This window comes from Phytophthora ramorum (assembly GCF_020800215.1).
Source record: "Phytophthora ramorum isolate Pr-102 chromosome Unknown Phyram_PR-102_s0003, whole genome shotgun sequence".
Classification (NCBI taxonomy): Eukaryota; Oomycota; class Peronosporomycetes; order Peronosporales; family Peronosporaceae; genus Phytophthora; species Phytophthora ramorum.
Window position 1 is genome coordinate 4,857,575 of NW_027150649.1, and position 16,070 is coordinate 4,873,644.

The 16,070-nt window shown below is 55.9% G+C and overlaps 7 protein-coding genes across 7 annotated transcripts; 5 read left to right on the forward strand and 2 right to left on the reverse strand.

Annotated features, from left to right (window-relative positions):
• Positions 1 to 304: 304 nt before the first annotated feature.
• On the forward strand, positions 305 to 1,114 carry KRP23_4575 (Sugar transporter SWEET1; the record flags this gene model as incomplete). Its single annotated transcript, XM_067889549.1, has 1 exon — positions 305 to 1,114. One exon carries the CDS (start codon positions 305 to 307, stop codon positions 1,112 to 1,114), a length of 810 nt encoding a protein of 269 aa, XP_067748700.1.
• A 288-nt stretch (positions 1,115 to 1,402) lies between these two features.
• KRP23_4576 (Bidirectional sugar transporter SWEET3b) lies at positions 1,403 to 2,212 on the forward strand (the record flags this gene model as incomplete). The annotated part of the gene is made up of 1 exon (XM_067889550.1): positions 1,403 to 2,212. One exon carries the CDS (start codon positions 1,403 to 1,405, stop codon positions 2,210 to 2,212), a length of 810 nt encoding a protein of 269 aa, XP_067748701.1.
• A 642-nt stretch (positions 2,213 to 2,854) lies between these two features.
• Positions 2,855 to 3,217, forward strand: KRP23_4577 (uncharacterized protein; the record flags this gene model as incomplete). Its single annotated transcript, XM_067889551.1, has 1 exon — positions 2,855 to 3,217. One exon carries the CDS (start codon positions 2,855 to 2,857, stop codon positions 3,215 to 3,217), a length of 363 nt encoding a protein of 120 aa, XP_067748702.1.
• Positions 3,218 to 3,374: 157 nt separating this feature from the next.
• Positions 3,375 to 4,160, forward strand: KRP23_4578 (Bidirectional sugar transporter SWEET8; the record flags this gene model as incomplete). The annotated part of the gene is made up of 1 exon (XM_067889552.1): positions 3,375 to 4,160. The coding sequence occupies one exon, from the start codon at positions 3,375 to 3,377 to the stop codon at positions 4,158 to 4,160; it is 786 nt and encodes a 261-aa protein (XP_067748703.1).
• A 329-nt stretch (positions 4,161 to 4,489) lies between these two features.
• On the forward strand, positions 4,490 to 5,379 carry KRP23_4579 (Bidirectional sugar transporter SWEET7b; the record flags this gene model as incomplete). The annotated part of the gene is made up of 2 exons (XM_067889553.1): positions 4,490 to 4,650; positions 4,731 to 5,379. 2 exons carry the CDS (start codon positions 4,490 to 4,492, stop codon positions 5,377 to 5,379), a joined length of 810 nt encoding a protein of 269 aa, XP_067748704.1.
• A 132-nt stretch (positions 5,380 to 5,511) lies between these two features.
• KRP23_4580 (Bidirectional sugar transporter SWEET3b) lies at positions 5,512 to 5,922 on the reverse strand (the record flags this gene model as incomplete). Its single annotated transcript, XM_067889554.1, has 1 exon — positions 5,512 to 5,922. The coding sequence occupies one exon, from the start codon at positions 5,920 to 5,922 to the stop codon at positions 5,512 to 5,514; it is 411 nt and encodes a 136-aa protein (XP_067748705.1).
• A 719-nt stretch (positions 5,923 to 6,641) lies between these two features.
• On the reverse strand, positions 6,642 to 7,082 carry KRP23_4581 (uncharacterized protein; the record flags this gene model as incomplete). The annotated part of the gene is made up of 1 exon (XM_067889555.1): positions 6,642 to 7,082. The coding sequence occupies one exon, from the start codon at positions 7,080 to 7,082 to the stop codon at positions 6,642 to 6,644; it is 441 nt and encodes a 146-aa protein (XP_067748706.1).
• Between the last annotated feature and the right edge of the window lie 8,988 nt (positions 7,083 to 16,070).

Here is a 16,070-nt window from a genome sequence, read left to right on the forward strand (position 1 = left end):
GGCCGATTCGGATTGGTGTCTGGTAGTGTCCATAAAATGGTCCTGCTGTATTGAGTCATCGTTAATTACAGCAATTACAGTGATGCCTCTGTACTTCATCAGTCTCTATTATATTCAATGTACAAGGTTATATTATCTAAAAGGTCGTTTTGACCGCATCTTAGTTTCTTGCAGATTCAATTATACAAGGTTATCTCTATCCAGAAAATAAAACACTTATACCAGCCGGCCGCAATCAACATCTGAAGAGCTCACTGTCGCATTTGCGAGTTCCTCGGCAACTGCCTCCCCAGCCCTCAGCAACATGGTCGACAGCGACGTCGTCATGGCCGTGCGCGTCTGGATCTGGTGCAGCACGCTGTCCATGGTCTACATGCCGTCGCTCTTCGTGCGCCGCATCTACCGAGAACGAGCTGTCGGCTCCGCCTCCATCGTCCCCATCTTGCTGGTGCTCGCCAACTCGCACGTCTGGATGCTCTACGGCTACCTGGGCGAGACGTGGTTCCCGAGCTTCCCGGTCTTCCTCATCGGCGACGTCGTGTCGCTCGGCTACCTGTTCGTCTACTGGCGGTTCGCCGCCGACCGGCGCCAAGTCGCCAAGACCATTGGCCTCATGTTCGCGTTGCTGGCAGTGCCGACGTTCTACGTCATCGTTGCCAGCGCGGGCTTGACGGGGCAGACGCGGACCGAGATCTGGAGGACCCAGGGCTTGTGCTTCTGCGACGTGACGGTGGTTTCCATCCACGTGCTCATGCTCCAGAAGCTCCTCCGCGCGTTCGAGCAAAAGTCCGTCGCCACGCTCGCCCCGCGCGCTCTGGCCGTGGGGACTTTCAACACGCTCGGCTGGTTCACATTCGGCCGAGTGACTTCCAACTGGATCATCGCCGGGCCGCAAGTGTTTGTCATCGTGCTGCACTTGGCTGCGTGGACCATGTACGTCGTGTTCACTCACAGAACGAAACCAGAGACCACCGACATCGAGGAAGGCTCCGCTGTCGCGTCCATGGACTTATCTCCCAAGACGGACTTTAACGTTAGTGTAAAGGGACCCCCAGCTCCTAGCAGCCCAGAGTACCAGGCCATGAGGTCTCCACTGGTGCCTTTGCACCGCTAGATCAAATACATGTAGTAAATTATGCCCAGCACGCTGTGGATACTGTGATCAATCATCTGCTTCGCCTCAGACTCGTGTCATCGTCACAGCCACGAGAAAAAGTGCGGGAAGCCCAAGCCACAATCACCATCGCCCCACCTTCCTCGACTTCGTTAAACGAGCGCGATGCCCGCCTGGCACAGGCGACACAGTCATCGAAAACCGTGACGCTGCTGAACTCCAACGGCATCTCACGGCTGAAGCGGAGACCGTCGTTCAGTTTCCCTTTTGCCGAAGTTCTGCATCGCGATGGTCGACAACGCCGTCTTCTGGGTGATCAAAATCCTGGCGGCGCTGACTTCGCTGGGAATGATCTGCAGCCCTGCGCTCTCCACCGCCCGAATCCACAACAAGAGAGACGTCGGCGTCGCGTCAGTCATCCCGCTCGCCTCGCTGCTCGCCAACGCACACAACTGGGTCCTGTACGGCTACATGGTCAAGAACTGGTTCCCGATCTTCTGGGTCTTCGTCTTCGGCGACCTGGCGGCGTCGTCTTACATTGCAGTCTACTGGCGGCACACGACCGAGCGCCGCTATGTCATGCGCGTTCTGGCGGTCGTGGCTGCGTTTCTGCTGGCCACCACAACCTACGCAGTCGTGGGCGGGCTCGGCTATCTTGGCCAAAGTCGAGGCCAGGTCGGTTCGACGCTCGGCATCATCTGCGACGTCGTCGCGGTCTGCCTGTACGGCGCTCCGATGGAGAAGCTCTTGTACGTGCTCAAGTACAAGTCCGCGGCCTTCATCAACGTGCACATGGTGATCGCTGGACTCTGCAACAACGTCATGTGGATCATTTACGGCGCCGTGACGGACAACTGGTACATCACTTCGCCCAACCTGCTCCACATCACAGTCAACTCGTCCACGCTGGTGCTCTACCTCGTGTTCAACCTCAAGACTCACCCGCTCCCCGAGAGCTTCCATACAGGAAGCGCCGACGAAGGTGCCGTGTCCATCGAAATCACTCCCAAAGCGAGCCTTAGCCGTAAACCCGGTAGCGAACTCCCTAGTCCCGCGTTCCAGGCGCTGTCGTCACCACCGGAAACGCTGCCAATCTAGACTTGCGATACGCTACACCACAAATGCATCACCAGCCTTGACCATGCCTCCTCGCGCCGTTCTCGTGGTCTCAAGCCGAGGCCCAACTTCAATAGCGACGCATCGCCGCTAACGTCGACTGTGGTCGACAGCCCTCCACCACTTCGCCCCTCTCCTCTTCCTGCACAACCAAACCTTCTTCGCAAAACTCTAGCGATGGTCTCCAGTTCGGTCCTTTGGGCGATCAAAGTGCTGGCGGCGACAACGTCGCTCATGATGATCTGCAGCCCGTCGATCTCCGTGTACCGGATCCACAAGAAGCAGGACGTGGGCGTGGCGTCTGTCATCCCGCTCGCCTCGCTGCTCGCGAACGGCCACATGTGGATGCTGTACGGCTACTTGGTGGAGAACTGGTTCCCGATCTTCTGGATCTTCGTGGTCGGCGACGTGGCCGCATTGTCCTTCCTCGCCATCTACTGGCGGTACACGACCGAGCGCCGCTACGTCGGGCGCGTTCTGGCGACTGTGCTTTCCGTCTTGACAGTCGTGAGTATCTACGCGATCGTCGGTGGGCTCGGGTACACTGGCCAGAGTCGACACCAGGTCGGCTCTGCACTAGGCTTCATCTGCGACGTGGTGGCGGTCTGTCTGTACGGGGCCCCCATGGAGAAGCTCTTCCACGTGCTCAAGTACAAGTCGGCAGTCTTCATCAACGTGCACATGGTGATCGCTGGCCTCTCGAACAACTGCACGTGGATCACGTACGGCATCCTCAGCAGCAACTGGTTCATCATCTCGCCTAACATCCTCTTCATCTCGCTCAACTCGTTCACGCTCGTGCTCTACACGGTGTTCAACCCCAAGACACACCCGCTCCCCGACAATTTCCACCATGACGCGGCCGAATCCGTCATCTCCATCGAGCTCACGCCCAAAGGAAGCTTCAGTCGCAAAGTGGGCAGTGACCTCCCAAGCCCAGCAGCGTTCGAGGCCATGTCGTCCCCACTGGAGACGCTGCCGTGGTAGACACGCACCAACATAATCGATTTGCATCGCTAACGTGGGTCGATGCACTAAACACCATCAAAAGACATCAACAGGCGAGTGCGTCGGCCGCTGGTCTCCACTCAAGCTCATTTCCCAATCCTCTTCCCTTCGTCCACACCGTCGTAGCGTCGGAATAATGGTGAGCAGCGCCTCCATGCGCGTGGTCGAGGTCTTGTCGGCCTTGACGTCACTCGCGCTCATCTGCAGCCCAGCCATCGCCACCGCCCGCATCTTCCGTAGCAAGCGCGTGGGCGTGGCGTCCGTGATCCCGCTGGCCACGCTGCTGGCCAACGCGCACATGTGGATGCTCTACGGCTACATGATCGAGAACTGGTTCCCCGTCTTCTGGGTCTTCCTCTTCGGCGACGCCGCCGGCCTCAGCTACCTCGCCGTTTACTGGCGGTTCACGCCCGAGCGCCGCCAGGTAGCGCGCGTGCTGGCAGTGACGTTCGTGGTGCTGTTCGTTGCTACGCTCTACGCGGTTGTGGGCGGCTTCGGCTACACAGGACAGACGAGAGGCCAGGTGGGCTCCACCGTCGGCGTGCTGTGCGACATCGTGGCCGTGTGTCTGTACGGCGCGCCCATGGAGAAGCTCTTCCAGGTGCTCAAGTACAGGTCGGCCGCCTTCATCAACGCGCACATGGTGGTGGCCAGCCTCGCCAACAACGTCATGTGGTTCACGTACGGCGTGCTCACGGACAACTGGTACATCATTTCGCCCAACATCGTGTTCGTCACGTTGAACTCGTCCACGCTGGTGCTTTACCTGGTCTTCTACCCGAAGTCGCACCCGCTGCCGGCCGACTTTAATCAGTCTACAGCCGAAGACTCGCCCAAGACCAGTGTCAGCTGCAAGGCGGGTGTGGACGCCCCCAGTCCAGCGTTCGAGGCGCTGCAGTCTCCCCCAGAGACGCTGGTGTAAGCGCAGCAGTAGAGTAATTTATGCAACAAGATGGCCATTTCGCTGATCGCACGCCGTGCTGTAGGTGGCTGGTTATCGCTGTGTCCACATCTTGCAGTGCGAGGTGCATGTAGAAGTCCTTCCAGAGTCGCCCCGAGATTTGGTTCGCGTGTGTCTGCCAGCGATTGGCGTCTGCCGATCTCGACGCATGCGCGTCTGCCAATCCTCGCCAGCATTGCTCGCCATTGCGGTCCGGATGTCTCGCCGTCCATCCTCGCGGTCATGTCGAAGTGGACGAGGGAGTCTCTCGCGTCGGAGACCGTCACTTTGACTTTTGCTACGTGCCTACGATGGGCGTGTGGCTGGTGGTGCTCAAGGCGGCCACGTCCATCGCGGCCATGACCATGTGCTTGAGTCCGATCCCGTCCATCCACCGCATCTACAGGACGAAGGACACGGGCGAAGTGGCGGTGCTGCCTCTCGTGGCGCTCTGGATCAGCTGCCACCTCTGGTCCGTCCTAACAGCCTCAGCTACGTCCATCGCTGTGCTCACTGACATGCGGTTGCTGCATTGCTCTCTCTCGTTACCAGGATGATCTACGGCTACGTCACGAACGATGTCTTCCCACTGCTTGTGACCTACCTCGTCGGTGAAGTGCTGGCGGCCTGCTACGTGGGCGTTTATTTCCGCTACACCAAGCACCGCAGCTACACGCTCAAGGCCGTCGCGTTCGCGCTGGCATTCACAGCCATCGGCACGACGTATGCCGTGCTGGGACGCGAGGGCGTGACCGACCAGAGCCTGAGCACTGTGGGCAACATCATGGGCTGGATCACGGCCGGTGGCAGCTTCCTGCTGTACACGTCGCCCTTCGAGACCATCAAGCGCGTGCTGCGGACCAAGTCGGGCGCCTCCATCCCCATCGCGCTGTGCTGCGCCGGCTTCGTCAGCAACGCGCTCTGGATCCTCTACGGTCTCGTGGAGAGCGACATGTTCGTCTTCGGCCTCGGCATCTTCTGCACGACGATGCCGCTGGTTCAGATCACCCTGTACTTCCTGTTCACCCCCAAGCAGCAGCAACCGTGCTCTCCTGACGCCGTCGACGCCAGCAAAGACCACAACACCCCAGAGAGCAGGGAGCTCGCGGAAATCGTCGTCACTCCTAGCCCTGGAGCACATGCAGCGTTCTCCAGCGATGCAGCCAACTTCCACGCAGCGCCATCGCCTGTGCTAGCGTGAGGATTAGTTTCGGTCTCGACATAATGTACGTCGATATTACTACTACACAGCTCTTGAGTGTTGGTTTCTTCGCTGGTCTTCGTCGCTGTCTGCTACGCTTGAACGGGCTGCAGACCCACAGAGCTCCTCCTTTTACTTCGACACTTGAATGGATTCTAGAGGCGAGCGCATGGCTCCGAACGCTGGACTGGGGGGCGTCAGACTCGCCTTGGAAGGTCGCTCGAAGGCGGCTTCGCTCTCACTGTGTCCGCGCACGTGGAAGTCGTCCGGGAGCGGGTGCGACTTCGGGTTGAACACGACGCACAGCACGAGCGTGAACGAGTTGAGCGAGATGAAGAGGATGTTGGGCGAGATGATGAACCAGTTGTCCGTAAGGAGGCCGTACGTGAACCACAGGCAGTTGTTGGTGAGGCCAGCGATCACCATGTGCGCGTTGATGAAGACTGCCGACTTGTACTTGAGCACCTGGAAGAGCTTCTCCATGGGGGCAGCGTACAGGCAGATAGCAGACACATCGGCGAAGAAGCCCATGACGGAGCCCATGTTGTCCCGCGACTGGCTCGTGTAGCCCAGTCCCCCGACGACCGCGTAGATGGTGACGACCGCTAAGATGGAGGCCATGATGAGCAGCGCTCGATTCGTGTAGCGTCTCTGGTTGGTGTATCGCCAGTAGACGGAGAGGAAGACGAGAGCAACGGCATCTCCGAAGAGGTAGATCCAGAAAATGGGGAACCAGTTCTCGATCATGTAGCCGTAGACGGCCCAGACGTGGCAATTGGCAAACAGCGTGACGAGCGGAATCACGGACGCCACGCCGACGTCCTGCTTCTTGAAGACCTGGTAGATCAGCAGCGCCGGGCTACAGATCATGACCGCGCCCGAGCAGGCGGCCATCGTCTTGATCACGAGGACGGCGGTGCCCGTCATTTCTCACCAGTCGCCGAGTCTTGCGTGGCACGCGGCAGATTGAAGAATGAAGGGACACGAGGGTCCTTCAAGCGACTTGTTGTCGCCACTAGGCTTCGTATCGCTTCGTAATCGCTCAGATGGGAAGAACGGGCGACTGACCTGGCTGCAATCCCGCGCTGTGTCTCGCTACGACGTGATGGGAGAGCTATGCAAGACGACGACAACCATGGACAGATAACAGAGACCTTGCATTAGTTGTGCAGTCCCTCTTTTGTTTTTAGCAGTCGTAGGACTACTTCGGATCCGTTGGCTGCTATTGTTTTTCACGTCACTAAGACCCCTGGCTGCAGTGTTTAGGCTGCAATCGGCGTCATGATCAGCGGCTGCATCTCGAGGTCTCCGCCTTCGTTGGCAATGTGCGAGTAGTGCAGTGCGCCGGGCGTGGGGAACGGAGAGAGCTCACCAAACGGACGCGGGCTCTTCTCAGTGCCCGAGAACGACGGCATGGCATTGCTCCCGACCGTGAGTGGGGTCCCTTCCGCGCGCTGGTAGTTGAAGCTCGTGAAGCGAGCAATGCGAGACGGACGCACGGTGCGGTACGTCGTGGGCAGAGCGCTTCCAGCGTCGAGCTCGTGCTTGACGCTGTCGAAGGTCTTGGTGGCCGAGGTGCCGTAGCCTTCTTCCAGCTGGGCATCCAGGTCCACGTAGGGGTTCGTCGAACGGTAGATGAAGTAGAGCGGGAGCTGCACGCCGCTGAACACGAGACCGAGGACGCTCGGGATCAACACGAACATGTCGTTGTCCACGATGGACGTGGCCACCCACATGCAGCAGTTGAGGAAGATCATACTGCACAAGTTGATGGGCATCGACGCCGACGACTTGGTCTCCAGCACGACCTTGACGGTGGCCAGCGGCGACGCGTACATACAGATGTTGATGGTGGCGCCGACGTAGCCCAGGGACTGCACCACTTGGTCGTAGCTTTGGCCCGTTCTACCAGCAACGCCCAGCAGCACGTACAGTGTGACTAGCGCCATGCCAACGGCGCCCGCGGAGCAGGTCCGACGCGTCTCGAGCGTGTTCCGAGCCCAGCGGTAGTAGACGGCGGTGAAGATGACCCCCGCGATCTCTCCAACCAGCGCCGCCGCACACAGCGGGAAAATGCTCCCGGCCAGGAGTCCGTAGAGCAGCCAGAGGTGGTTGTTGAAGCACATGAGCACGAGTGGGAGCACTGCCATCTGCCCCGTCGTCTTGAACTGCTGCACCCGGTGCATGTCGGGCGCCGGACTCAAGTTCATGCCGATCTGGATGGCGGCCGTCGTCATGTGCAGCAGCGTCACAAGCGCGGAGGAACCCATGGCTTTCAGCCGGCGAGGCGAGAGGGTCGAGGGACTCGACGAAGGAGGCGAGCAATCGTGGCTATTGTACTGGCAAGATGAAACCCAACACCAAAGTTTGAACGACTGTACCTTTTCTTGCACCAGTCAGATTCTGTCACGAAAAACACCATCGAAAAGCTCAGCATCTGGTCTTTAAAGTTAACGCTTCAGCTCGTCTCTATAGTGTGTCTGTCGAAAGCAATACCTAAACGAAAAATGTGCACATCGCGAAAACTGAAAAAAATCGAGGCTATGTTCCAACCGGCTGCTGAGCAGAGGCCTGCGCAACGAAATCTTTCCAAACTCTGACTTAGGATATTTTTCTAATCTAATATCCTACGTTTATGCATATCTACAAGCTGATCACAACTCCATCGTATTCAGCAAGGGCTTCTCCTACAGCCAACGATGCCAGTTCCTCACGAGTAGGCGCAGGTATGATTTCTGATGGCGGCCTGTTATCCAAGTAATCTTGCTCTTGCTTTTGTACTTTCTTGTATGCTCCCAGCCACTCCTTTCTTCCGATTGCATTCAGCCCAGCAGAGATCTTCTCGCCCAAGTCTTCGAGCGAAGTTGCAGGGTCCATAGCGATCCGATTTTTAAGTGCACCCCATATCATTTCTATCGGCTGTAATTCTGGGTGATAGGGCGGAGTGAACAACACTTCGTGCCCATGCTTACGTGCCTCTGTCACTGACTTGTACGTAGTTGGTGGTTTCGCCTAGGTAGAAGCAGCATAACGTTAGTCTTTGATTCAAAGCACTGCAGCCATTGTCCGTACCTGAGGAATTAGTTTGTATAGCTGCTTTTTTGTGTAGTCATCAACTGAAACTGTGACTCTACGAGAATGCAAGTACTCAACCATTTTAGCCTTGAGAGCTGAGCTCACCGGAGCGCGATACTCGATGACCTTGTGATAAGAGGCGCCATCCATGTGGATTCGGCACTTCCCGTAGTACTGCACAAGTAGGATACACAAACGTTCAAACCATTTCTCAAAGATTTCACCTGTAAAGTTCCCATGGTAGTCGGTGTCTTCGCCTTCCTTTAAATGAGACGGCCAGCAACGAATAGAGCCCTGAACCCATTCCGCGTGCAGCTTGCCGTTTTTCCGTAGCACCGCACCAGCTCCAACAATGCAATATCTTAGACCAGCTCCACTTGCCATGTAACGAGGTGCATTCTTCAGCACCCATGACGCTCCAGCAACGTGATTAACGTTGCAGTAGCTTTCGTCGAGATAAATCTCAGTCAACTTAGGGTATAAGCGCGCGTTGAGATTTGACACTTTCTTCTTTAAGTACTCCAAGCGAAAAGCGACGTTGACTTCCGAGTCGGCTCTTGGGTCTCTCTTGCGGCCTCGAACGTAGCTCACGTCCATCGATGCCAACTCGCTTCTCACAGTACGGCCTGGAATGGCTACACCTGTCAGACTTAGTAGTTCGGCGCAGATGTGCCTCGATGTCGTTGGCAGCTTCGATAAATTACGGTCTCGTATTATATCGGTGATATAACCGTGCATGTCCTGAACATGGGAGCGTGGAGGGCAACCTCGCTTCGCCGGAGGTGCCGCGAAGTCGGTCTCGCCGTGTTTGTTGTAGTCGGCAACTACGCGCGCAACCATGTCCTCTGAAACCGCAAGACACGCAGCTACACGTTGCCGTACGGGTCGGCCTAAAGGGTCCAGCCGTTGCTGAGCTTCCGCGAGAAAATAGCGGTGAGCCTGCACAATGAGCAGTTTTTCTTCACGAGTTCGATGGACCATGGCGTCTTGAATAATGAAGCGGTGTGGTTGCAAACAGGAAATATATGTTCGACAAGAGCCAACCATTCTTTTCGTGGTCTCGGGGGCCGCAAAGCATTCGTAGCGGCGAAGTAATCGCCGAAAGTGTCGAACAGGTGTTGGGTTTCATCTTGCCAGTACAATAGCTGTCCAATTTGAAAATGAGGTAGAGCGACCGGCAGGCACGCCCCTCCGGCAGACAATTCGTCACCATGTAGAAATTGTTCGCGCACGCCTGCGATGGAAAGTCTCAGCTTGACACTGGGCACGAAGCCTAATACGTCAGGCCGAGCTCTGATTTACCGGCCTGACCAGCGACGAAAAAACATTCCGATCCGGCCTGTGCGCTTCATCCAAAAATCTGTTCGTGATGGTGAACGCCGAAACGAGAGGCGGAGCCCTGTCGTCCATTAAACCATCGAAAGCACTTGCTGTACTCGATTTTGGTGGACGACAGCGTGGATACAGCCAAATTTCAATCGCGGACTGTCCTACTGAAATCATCTCGCTTCTCGGCCGCAGTGTCACTCTGGTGACTGTAGCGTGTTGCTTCCAAATGCACAAGGTGCTCTAGCTTTCATCGCATACTGCTTTCGAGGCATAGCCAACTTCTTGAGCCACAACAAACACAGCGAGTGCATATCCATCCGTGGTGTTCTGTGGCGTGTTAGACACAAGTTTGGGAGCTGGAACTCCCGGCAAATACCAACGTGTATTGTTGATCAAGCAAGTTTGGACAAGCTGCTTGAAGATGAATCCATGCCATCATCACATGTTCACTCCAGCGACTCGCATAACGCAGATCGATTCGACCGAAAACAATTGCCTCGCCAACTTGTTACCTCGACCGCCTGTACGTTGCATTGTCGTAGTTTCGTAGCCAGTATCTACGAGTTTGTATGCAATCATAGGAAAAATCTCCGATGTTTCCCAGTTATACAAAATAGTGAGGGGCAGAGTGACCTAACGTTTGTTTGCAGGTCGTGTGAAGGCTAATAGTTTTTGTTTTGTAGCCCAAAAATCCTACACGAAAACAGCTTCCTGGGATTGGTCACAGCGTGGATCCATCAAACGGGCGCAACACAACGCCATTGTCATGCTCTCAGCCTCTCCAGGGCGAACATCAATGTGCGGAGCGCATATTGCTCGCAATAAAGACGGCTCCAATTGTGCCAAAGCACCGTGACCCGGCCCTCACAGTGTATTGGAGCCCATTCAAGACCAGTGTGTATCGATAGGTGTGCGAGGACGATTTTGCCGACTTCTGCGAGGGCGTAACTACACAGAGTACTCCCAGCGAGGAAGCTGTTCATGCGCGCTCAAAGATCCAGTCTAGGGCAGCCAGTTCCAGCCCTGTGGACATTGCTGCGTCTACGGTGATGGGCGCGCCTGATTTGGCTCCGGTGGTTGACACGGGTGACGTAGCCGATGATGTGAGGATGACAGGAGCTTCCGTGGTGGAGAGAGTGATTGTTTCAAACGAAGTGACTGCACAAGATGTGCGTGATGTGTGCATAGCTCCAAGAACACAGCATGCATACGCAGGTAACCTCAGGGCCATATCTCGCTGGATTGTATCAATTAAAAGCAATGAGGCGAGCAGCTACTTTGATAGGTGTGGACAAATTAATCTCAATTGTTTTACGGTGCGTGACTTCGAAGATGTTTTAGTGGAGGAGCGGAAGACTGTCGGGATCAGCACTCTTAATGGATATCGGAGCGCAGTTAAAGACCATTACCGACGCATGGAGATACCTCTCCCCCCGTCGTACAAGAAGAGTGTGTCGACGTTCTTGTCCGGATTAAAATGGCTCCAAGCCTCGGAACATCAAGCTGGTGCTCCTCGTGAGTCTGGCAAGGATCCACTGCGACCGACGAAAACCAAGCCGCTCTCACCTAGGCTAACGAGGCTGAGAGGGAAGGTGAAGCGTGGACGACTGCAGCAACAACTATTCATACACCAGTATATCTAAGAGGCGCTCGGACGGAAACAAACGGCTGAGGACAAGGTCCACCATGGGCAACTACGCAAAGGGACGCATCATTCAGATCTACAATAACATGAAGCAGAAGTGAAAACGACAGTGGAAGACAGGGGGGAGGAATTGCATGATGAAGACAAACATGAGAGCATGGAGGAATGCACGCTGGTCAAGATCACGCCAGCCACGGATGCGGGTGTGCCGCTGTGGAGTAGAGCCCTCGCAGAAGTCTGCAAAGTCGTCCTAGCACAAATCCTTCGCGTTTGCGTCGGGCTATTTTCCCGGTACTTGAGTAGCGTATCTCAGGGTAGGGTGCGGATCAAGGCGGGATAAAGTCTGAAGATTTTCTTACCCAGCGCGGATGGTTCTCGCTCTGCGTCGCTCTTACTTAAGTTCTCTCTCGGCAGTGACGTCCTCTCGCCTAGTCCTCGGGCGCGCGGCGTTATCAGGCCGGCATATCCTCGGTTGTGTGCGGCGTTATCAGGCCAGAACGGTTCTTCGTCTTCGGCGTCGGGTTATCGGGCGACGCCTGGACGGTACTATTTAACGTGTCCCTCCTGTTAGGCACGGGTCTTTGGGGGTGAGTACACCGATCCAGCGGGAAGACGACGGGGCTACATTATCAGTGGGTTTCACACGGTCGACGCTTAGCTGGTCCTTGGACACGAAGGAAGTCCACTTGCGTATCACAAAGAGAATTCGGGACTGAGCCTTATGTTGTCCTATCCTATTCAATCCTTCCGTGTTATCCCTACCCCTAATTATGTCGTGCTTACCCATCCCTGCCGACCTGATTCCTTCTAGATTCCAAGATCAGGGTCTGTCGAGTTGCTGGATCGGGGTCCACCGCATTGCCTGATCGGGGTCGAGAATCGGGGTCGAAGATCGGGTTCATAGACCGAGCAACGGTCGTCGCCCGGATCCGCCCCGTCTTTGTCGCGAAACTTTCTGTGCCTTGTCACTTCCCGTCGAACCGGGCCAACTGCTTCTCGTTTCAATCGCATCCGGCACCACCTCGCCGCTTTCCCTGGGCCCACTTCTCCACACTGCTAGACGTGTGGCTAGCGTTGATAGAGGGTAGGATCGTGTGTAGCGGGTCTACACAGTCGGTTCACCTCCTACCTTAGTGCAACATGCACTAATGGATTCTTTCAGGTTGACCACTCCACAGGGTGGTTCACATTCATACCAAAGAGATATGACTGGTAGAAAGCAACATCTTTCTACCAATAAGCGTCATTCATTAGATAGGGGTTCTGCCAGCCATCCAATGGCAGAACCTCTCATTAGAAATAACAGTTTTAGGAGGAAACCCCATTTACAATCTATACAGTTCTCATTTGGCACCAAAGCTATTGTTCGGTTCCTTTGTCTTAGTTTAAGTATACTTGTGGATACAAGTATACTGAACTTAAGTAAATTACTCCTACGCTTCCTCATACACGTGCGCACACGTGTAAGCTAAAGTAGTGGGTCTAAGCAGACCCATTACACCTGGTAGCACTTGTTCGTCCGTCCAACGACCGACTAAGAACACGTTCGTATGGAATACGAACGCGGGGTTGAGAACCTGCCCTCGGACAGTAACATGTCCGTGGATAGCCGAAACACGTCTGCAACGCATGTTGTGCATGCAGACTGCCCCCACCTGTCGGAACCAGAGTGGGAGGCCTGTCAACAGTCATTGGGGAAGCGGCGGTAGCAACGATGTTGCGAACGCTATCACCGACGGAGCAACACGGTGTTGCTCTGGGTTTGATCGTGAAGGAACAGCGTGAAACCACTGCTCGAACTTCGGTGTCGCCATCAGCCACACCGCGCATGGAGTCATTGAAACTCCACGTAAGCAGCTACGTTGGAAGAGAGGGCGAACCTCTCCTCCGTTGGCTTGTCGAGGTCGACACTGCCATTGCGGCTCGACGTATCGTCGACCCGTTGTCGAAGGTTGCGTTCGCCATGTCATGTCTTGGCGGACGAGCAAGGAGTTGGGCGGACGGACGCCGACTCATGGACCCTACCTGCTTTAGCACGTACGAAGAGTTCAAGGAGGAGCTCAAACTAGCGTTTGAGCCCCCGCAAAACGAGTTCCGATCGAGGGCGGAGTTCCTCGATCTGCAACAGGGCAAGCATGACGTGCATGCTTACGCCCAAAGAGCACGGTACTTGGTCTCGAACATCGTGACCAACCCGATTGACGAGGCGACAAAGGTCGTCACGTTCATGAAGGGCCTTAGAGATGGGCCTGTGAAGACATATCTCTTCCGAGAGTATCCAAATACTCTCGAGGCTGCAATTGCGCTCGCAATGCAAGAAGAGTTTAGCCTGCGGCAGGCTAAACTGCATGTGAACGCCCCGCGGCTGATACCACGACCGGTGGTACGGCCGTCGGGAGGTCCCGAACCAATGGACCTCTCGAGTGCGACGGCTGCTGGTTCCCAGCAGCGTCGTGGATCAACGAATGTGCGTTGTTTCCGCTGCGGAAACATCGGTCACTACGCTCGCAAGTGCACAGCACCTGTGCACACGGCGAAGAGCCGTCGTGGCGATACTGGGTATCGTCACGGGCAATAAAAAAACTAGAGGGATCAGCAGGTGTGGGGCGCCCTGCTGGTGATGCGGTTGAGCGTGTCGACATCGGACACGCTGCAATGAAGATCGCTGCCCCCAGCGAGAGTCAATCTCACTGCAAGAAGCAAGATGACAAGCCGAACCTTGTCATCCTGAAGGTAAGCTCGAAGAGAGAGAAGTCTCTTCGTGCTCTAGTGGACTGTGGTGCGTCGAACAACTTTGTTCGACTGCAGAGCCTTCCAAGGCTTGACTTCGAGGAGGTGAAAACACCTCGAAGTCTATTGGAAGTGAGGTTAGCAACGGGTGTCGTTGTTAGAACCGAGAAGGAGTTCGTCGACGAGCTTATCGTCCTGGAACTAGACGATAAGTTCGATATGGTGTTGGGCATGCCGTGGCTTGCACGGCATGATCCGGTGATCGACTGGACGAAGCGCACGATCGTGCACTTCGGGAGCAGCAGCAGCGCGACAGAGAGCGATGGCCCTGTCGGCGCAGCACATGCACCATGTGGTGCATGCGGCCCTCCATCAGAGACAGCGCGGGATGCGGCTGTCTCCGATCACCCCACACGAACACCAACGACTGCGAGAGTCGTTGGAAGAAACTGTGAACCGAATCAGCAGGGCCTGATTCGATCGGATTCGAGAGGGTCTCGAAGCGTCCGGAGCGACGCGGTCGTGTCGACAGATAATGTCGACACACAATTTGTCGAAAGACACTCCGCCGTTAGGCGTCGAGGTCAAGAAGGCGCGTCGGCTCTGGAAGCCGACGCTGCAAGCAGTGCGGACGGTTGCAAACGTCCCGCACCGGAAATGCTCGCGTGCAGCCGGGCTGCACGACAAAGCGGTACGCGATCAAGCCGGGCTTGAACACGTGCGCCCGCGGGTAGAACCCGCCGACGAATACAAGGAACAACTGTCCACGGCCGGGCCTGGACAAGAAGAAACTCGCGGAGTCGGGCTCCGCACGAGAAGTGAACGGCGCAAGCGAGAAAAGCTGCACAAGTCTCGGTCAGAGACCGAGACGTTACAAGCATTGTCTGCCGGGCAGACATAGGAGTTGGAGACAACCGTCGAGACATTGAGTGTCTTGACGCGTACGAGTATTTGTGGAGAAGTGACCAGAAGGTTTTGGAGATGGATTGATCGTGTCCGACCAGGTGATTGGTTGATGGGTACGGATGGATGGCTTTGGACCTGGGATGGGCGGCATCAACGGTCGGACGACCGGACGGTGAATGTGAAGACCATCATTCCGATCTTGGCAGATTTGGTCGCGGTACCACATGTTGGGTACATGAGTTCAGATCAACCGATCGGATCAACATGGGTTCCGATCGACCGATCAGTTTGACATGGGTACAAATCAGCCGATCAGATCAGCACGTACCACAAATACCGGCACATCGGAGGTCCAAGAATGTCAGCAATCATGAGATACGCAAGAGAGATGGGGGATAGGCACGTAGTTCTTAATGGATAAACAGAGAGAGATTTTCCTTGTAGCACGCAAGTGGTCTTCCGAATTCCGGGGAAGGAAATATATTGGCCTACCCGACGACCGGACAACCACCTGAAGTGACTCAAGCGAGAACGCGGAAGCCCCTGGATAGCTTGGCCAGGTGCGCTCCCCTTCTCCCTCCAACTCATCAAGATCCCGCCGTAGGAGGCGGCAAGCATCGAAAAGGACCCCGTAAAGGACACACCCCGTGATCGATCACACACGATCGTCACCCGAACCGACTGCTGCGTGAAGCATATCCGCGTGGCAGCCAACCACCCCCCATCCCTGAAGGGCCCTCAAGCCCCAGTTCTGCCCTGTTCACCACTGACTTCCCTCGCGTGATTACCGGAAGAGCGTAACCCGCCCAAGCCGTCGGGTACACAAGGTGAGCTGTAAGGTCAAGATCCGCCGGGTCAACGGAGTACCCCCTCCGACAGTCGGCAGTCCGGGCAACCGTTGGTGAGTTGCGATCGCGTCAGCAATTTCGTGATCCCTCTCCACCACATATTGGTCCCCAATACAAGAAGATGAGGCTGGAGAATCCTCCGACGTTAGCGTCGGAGT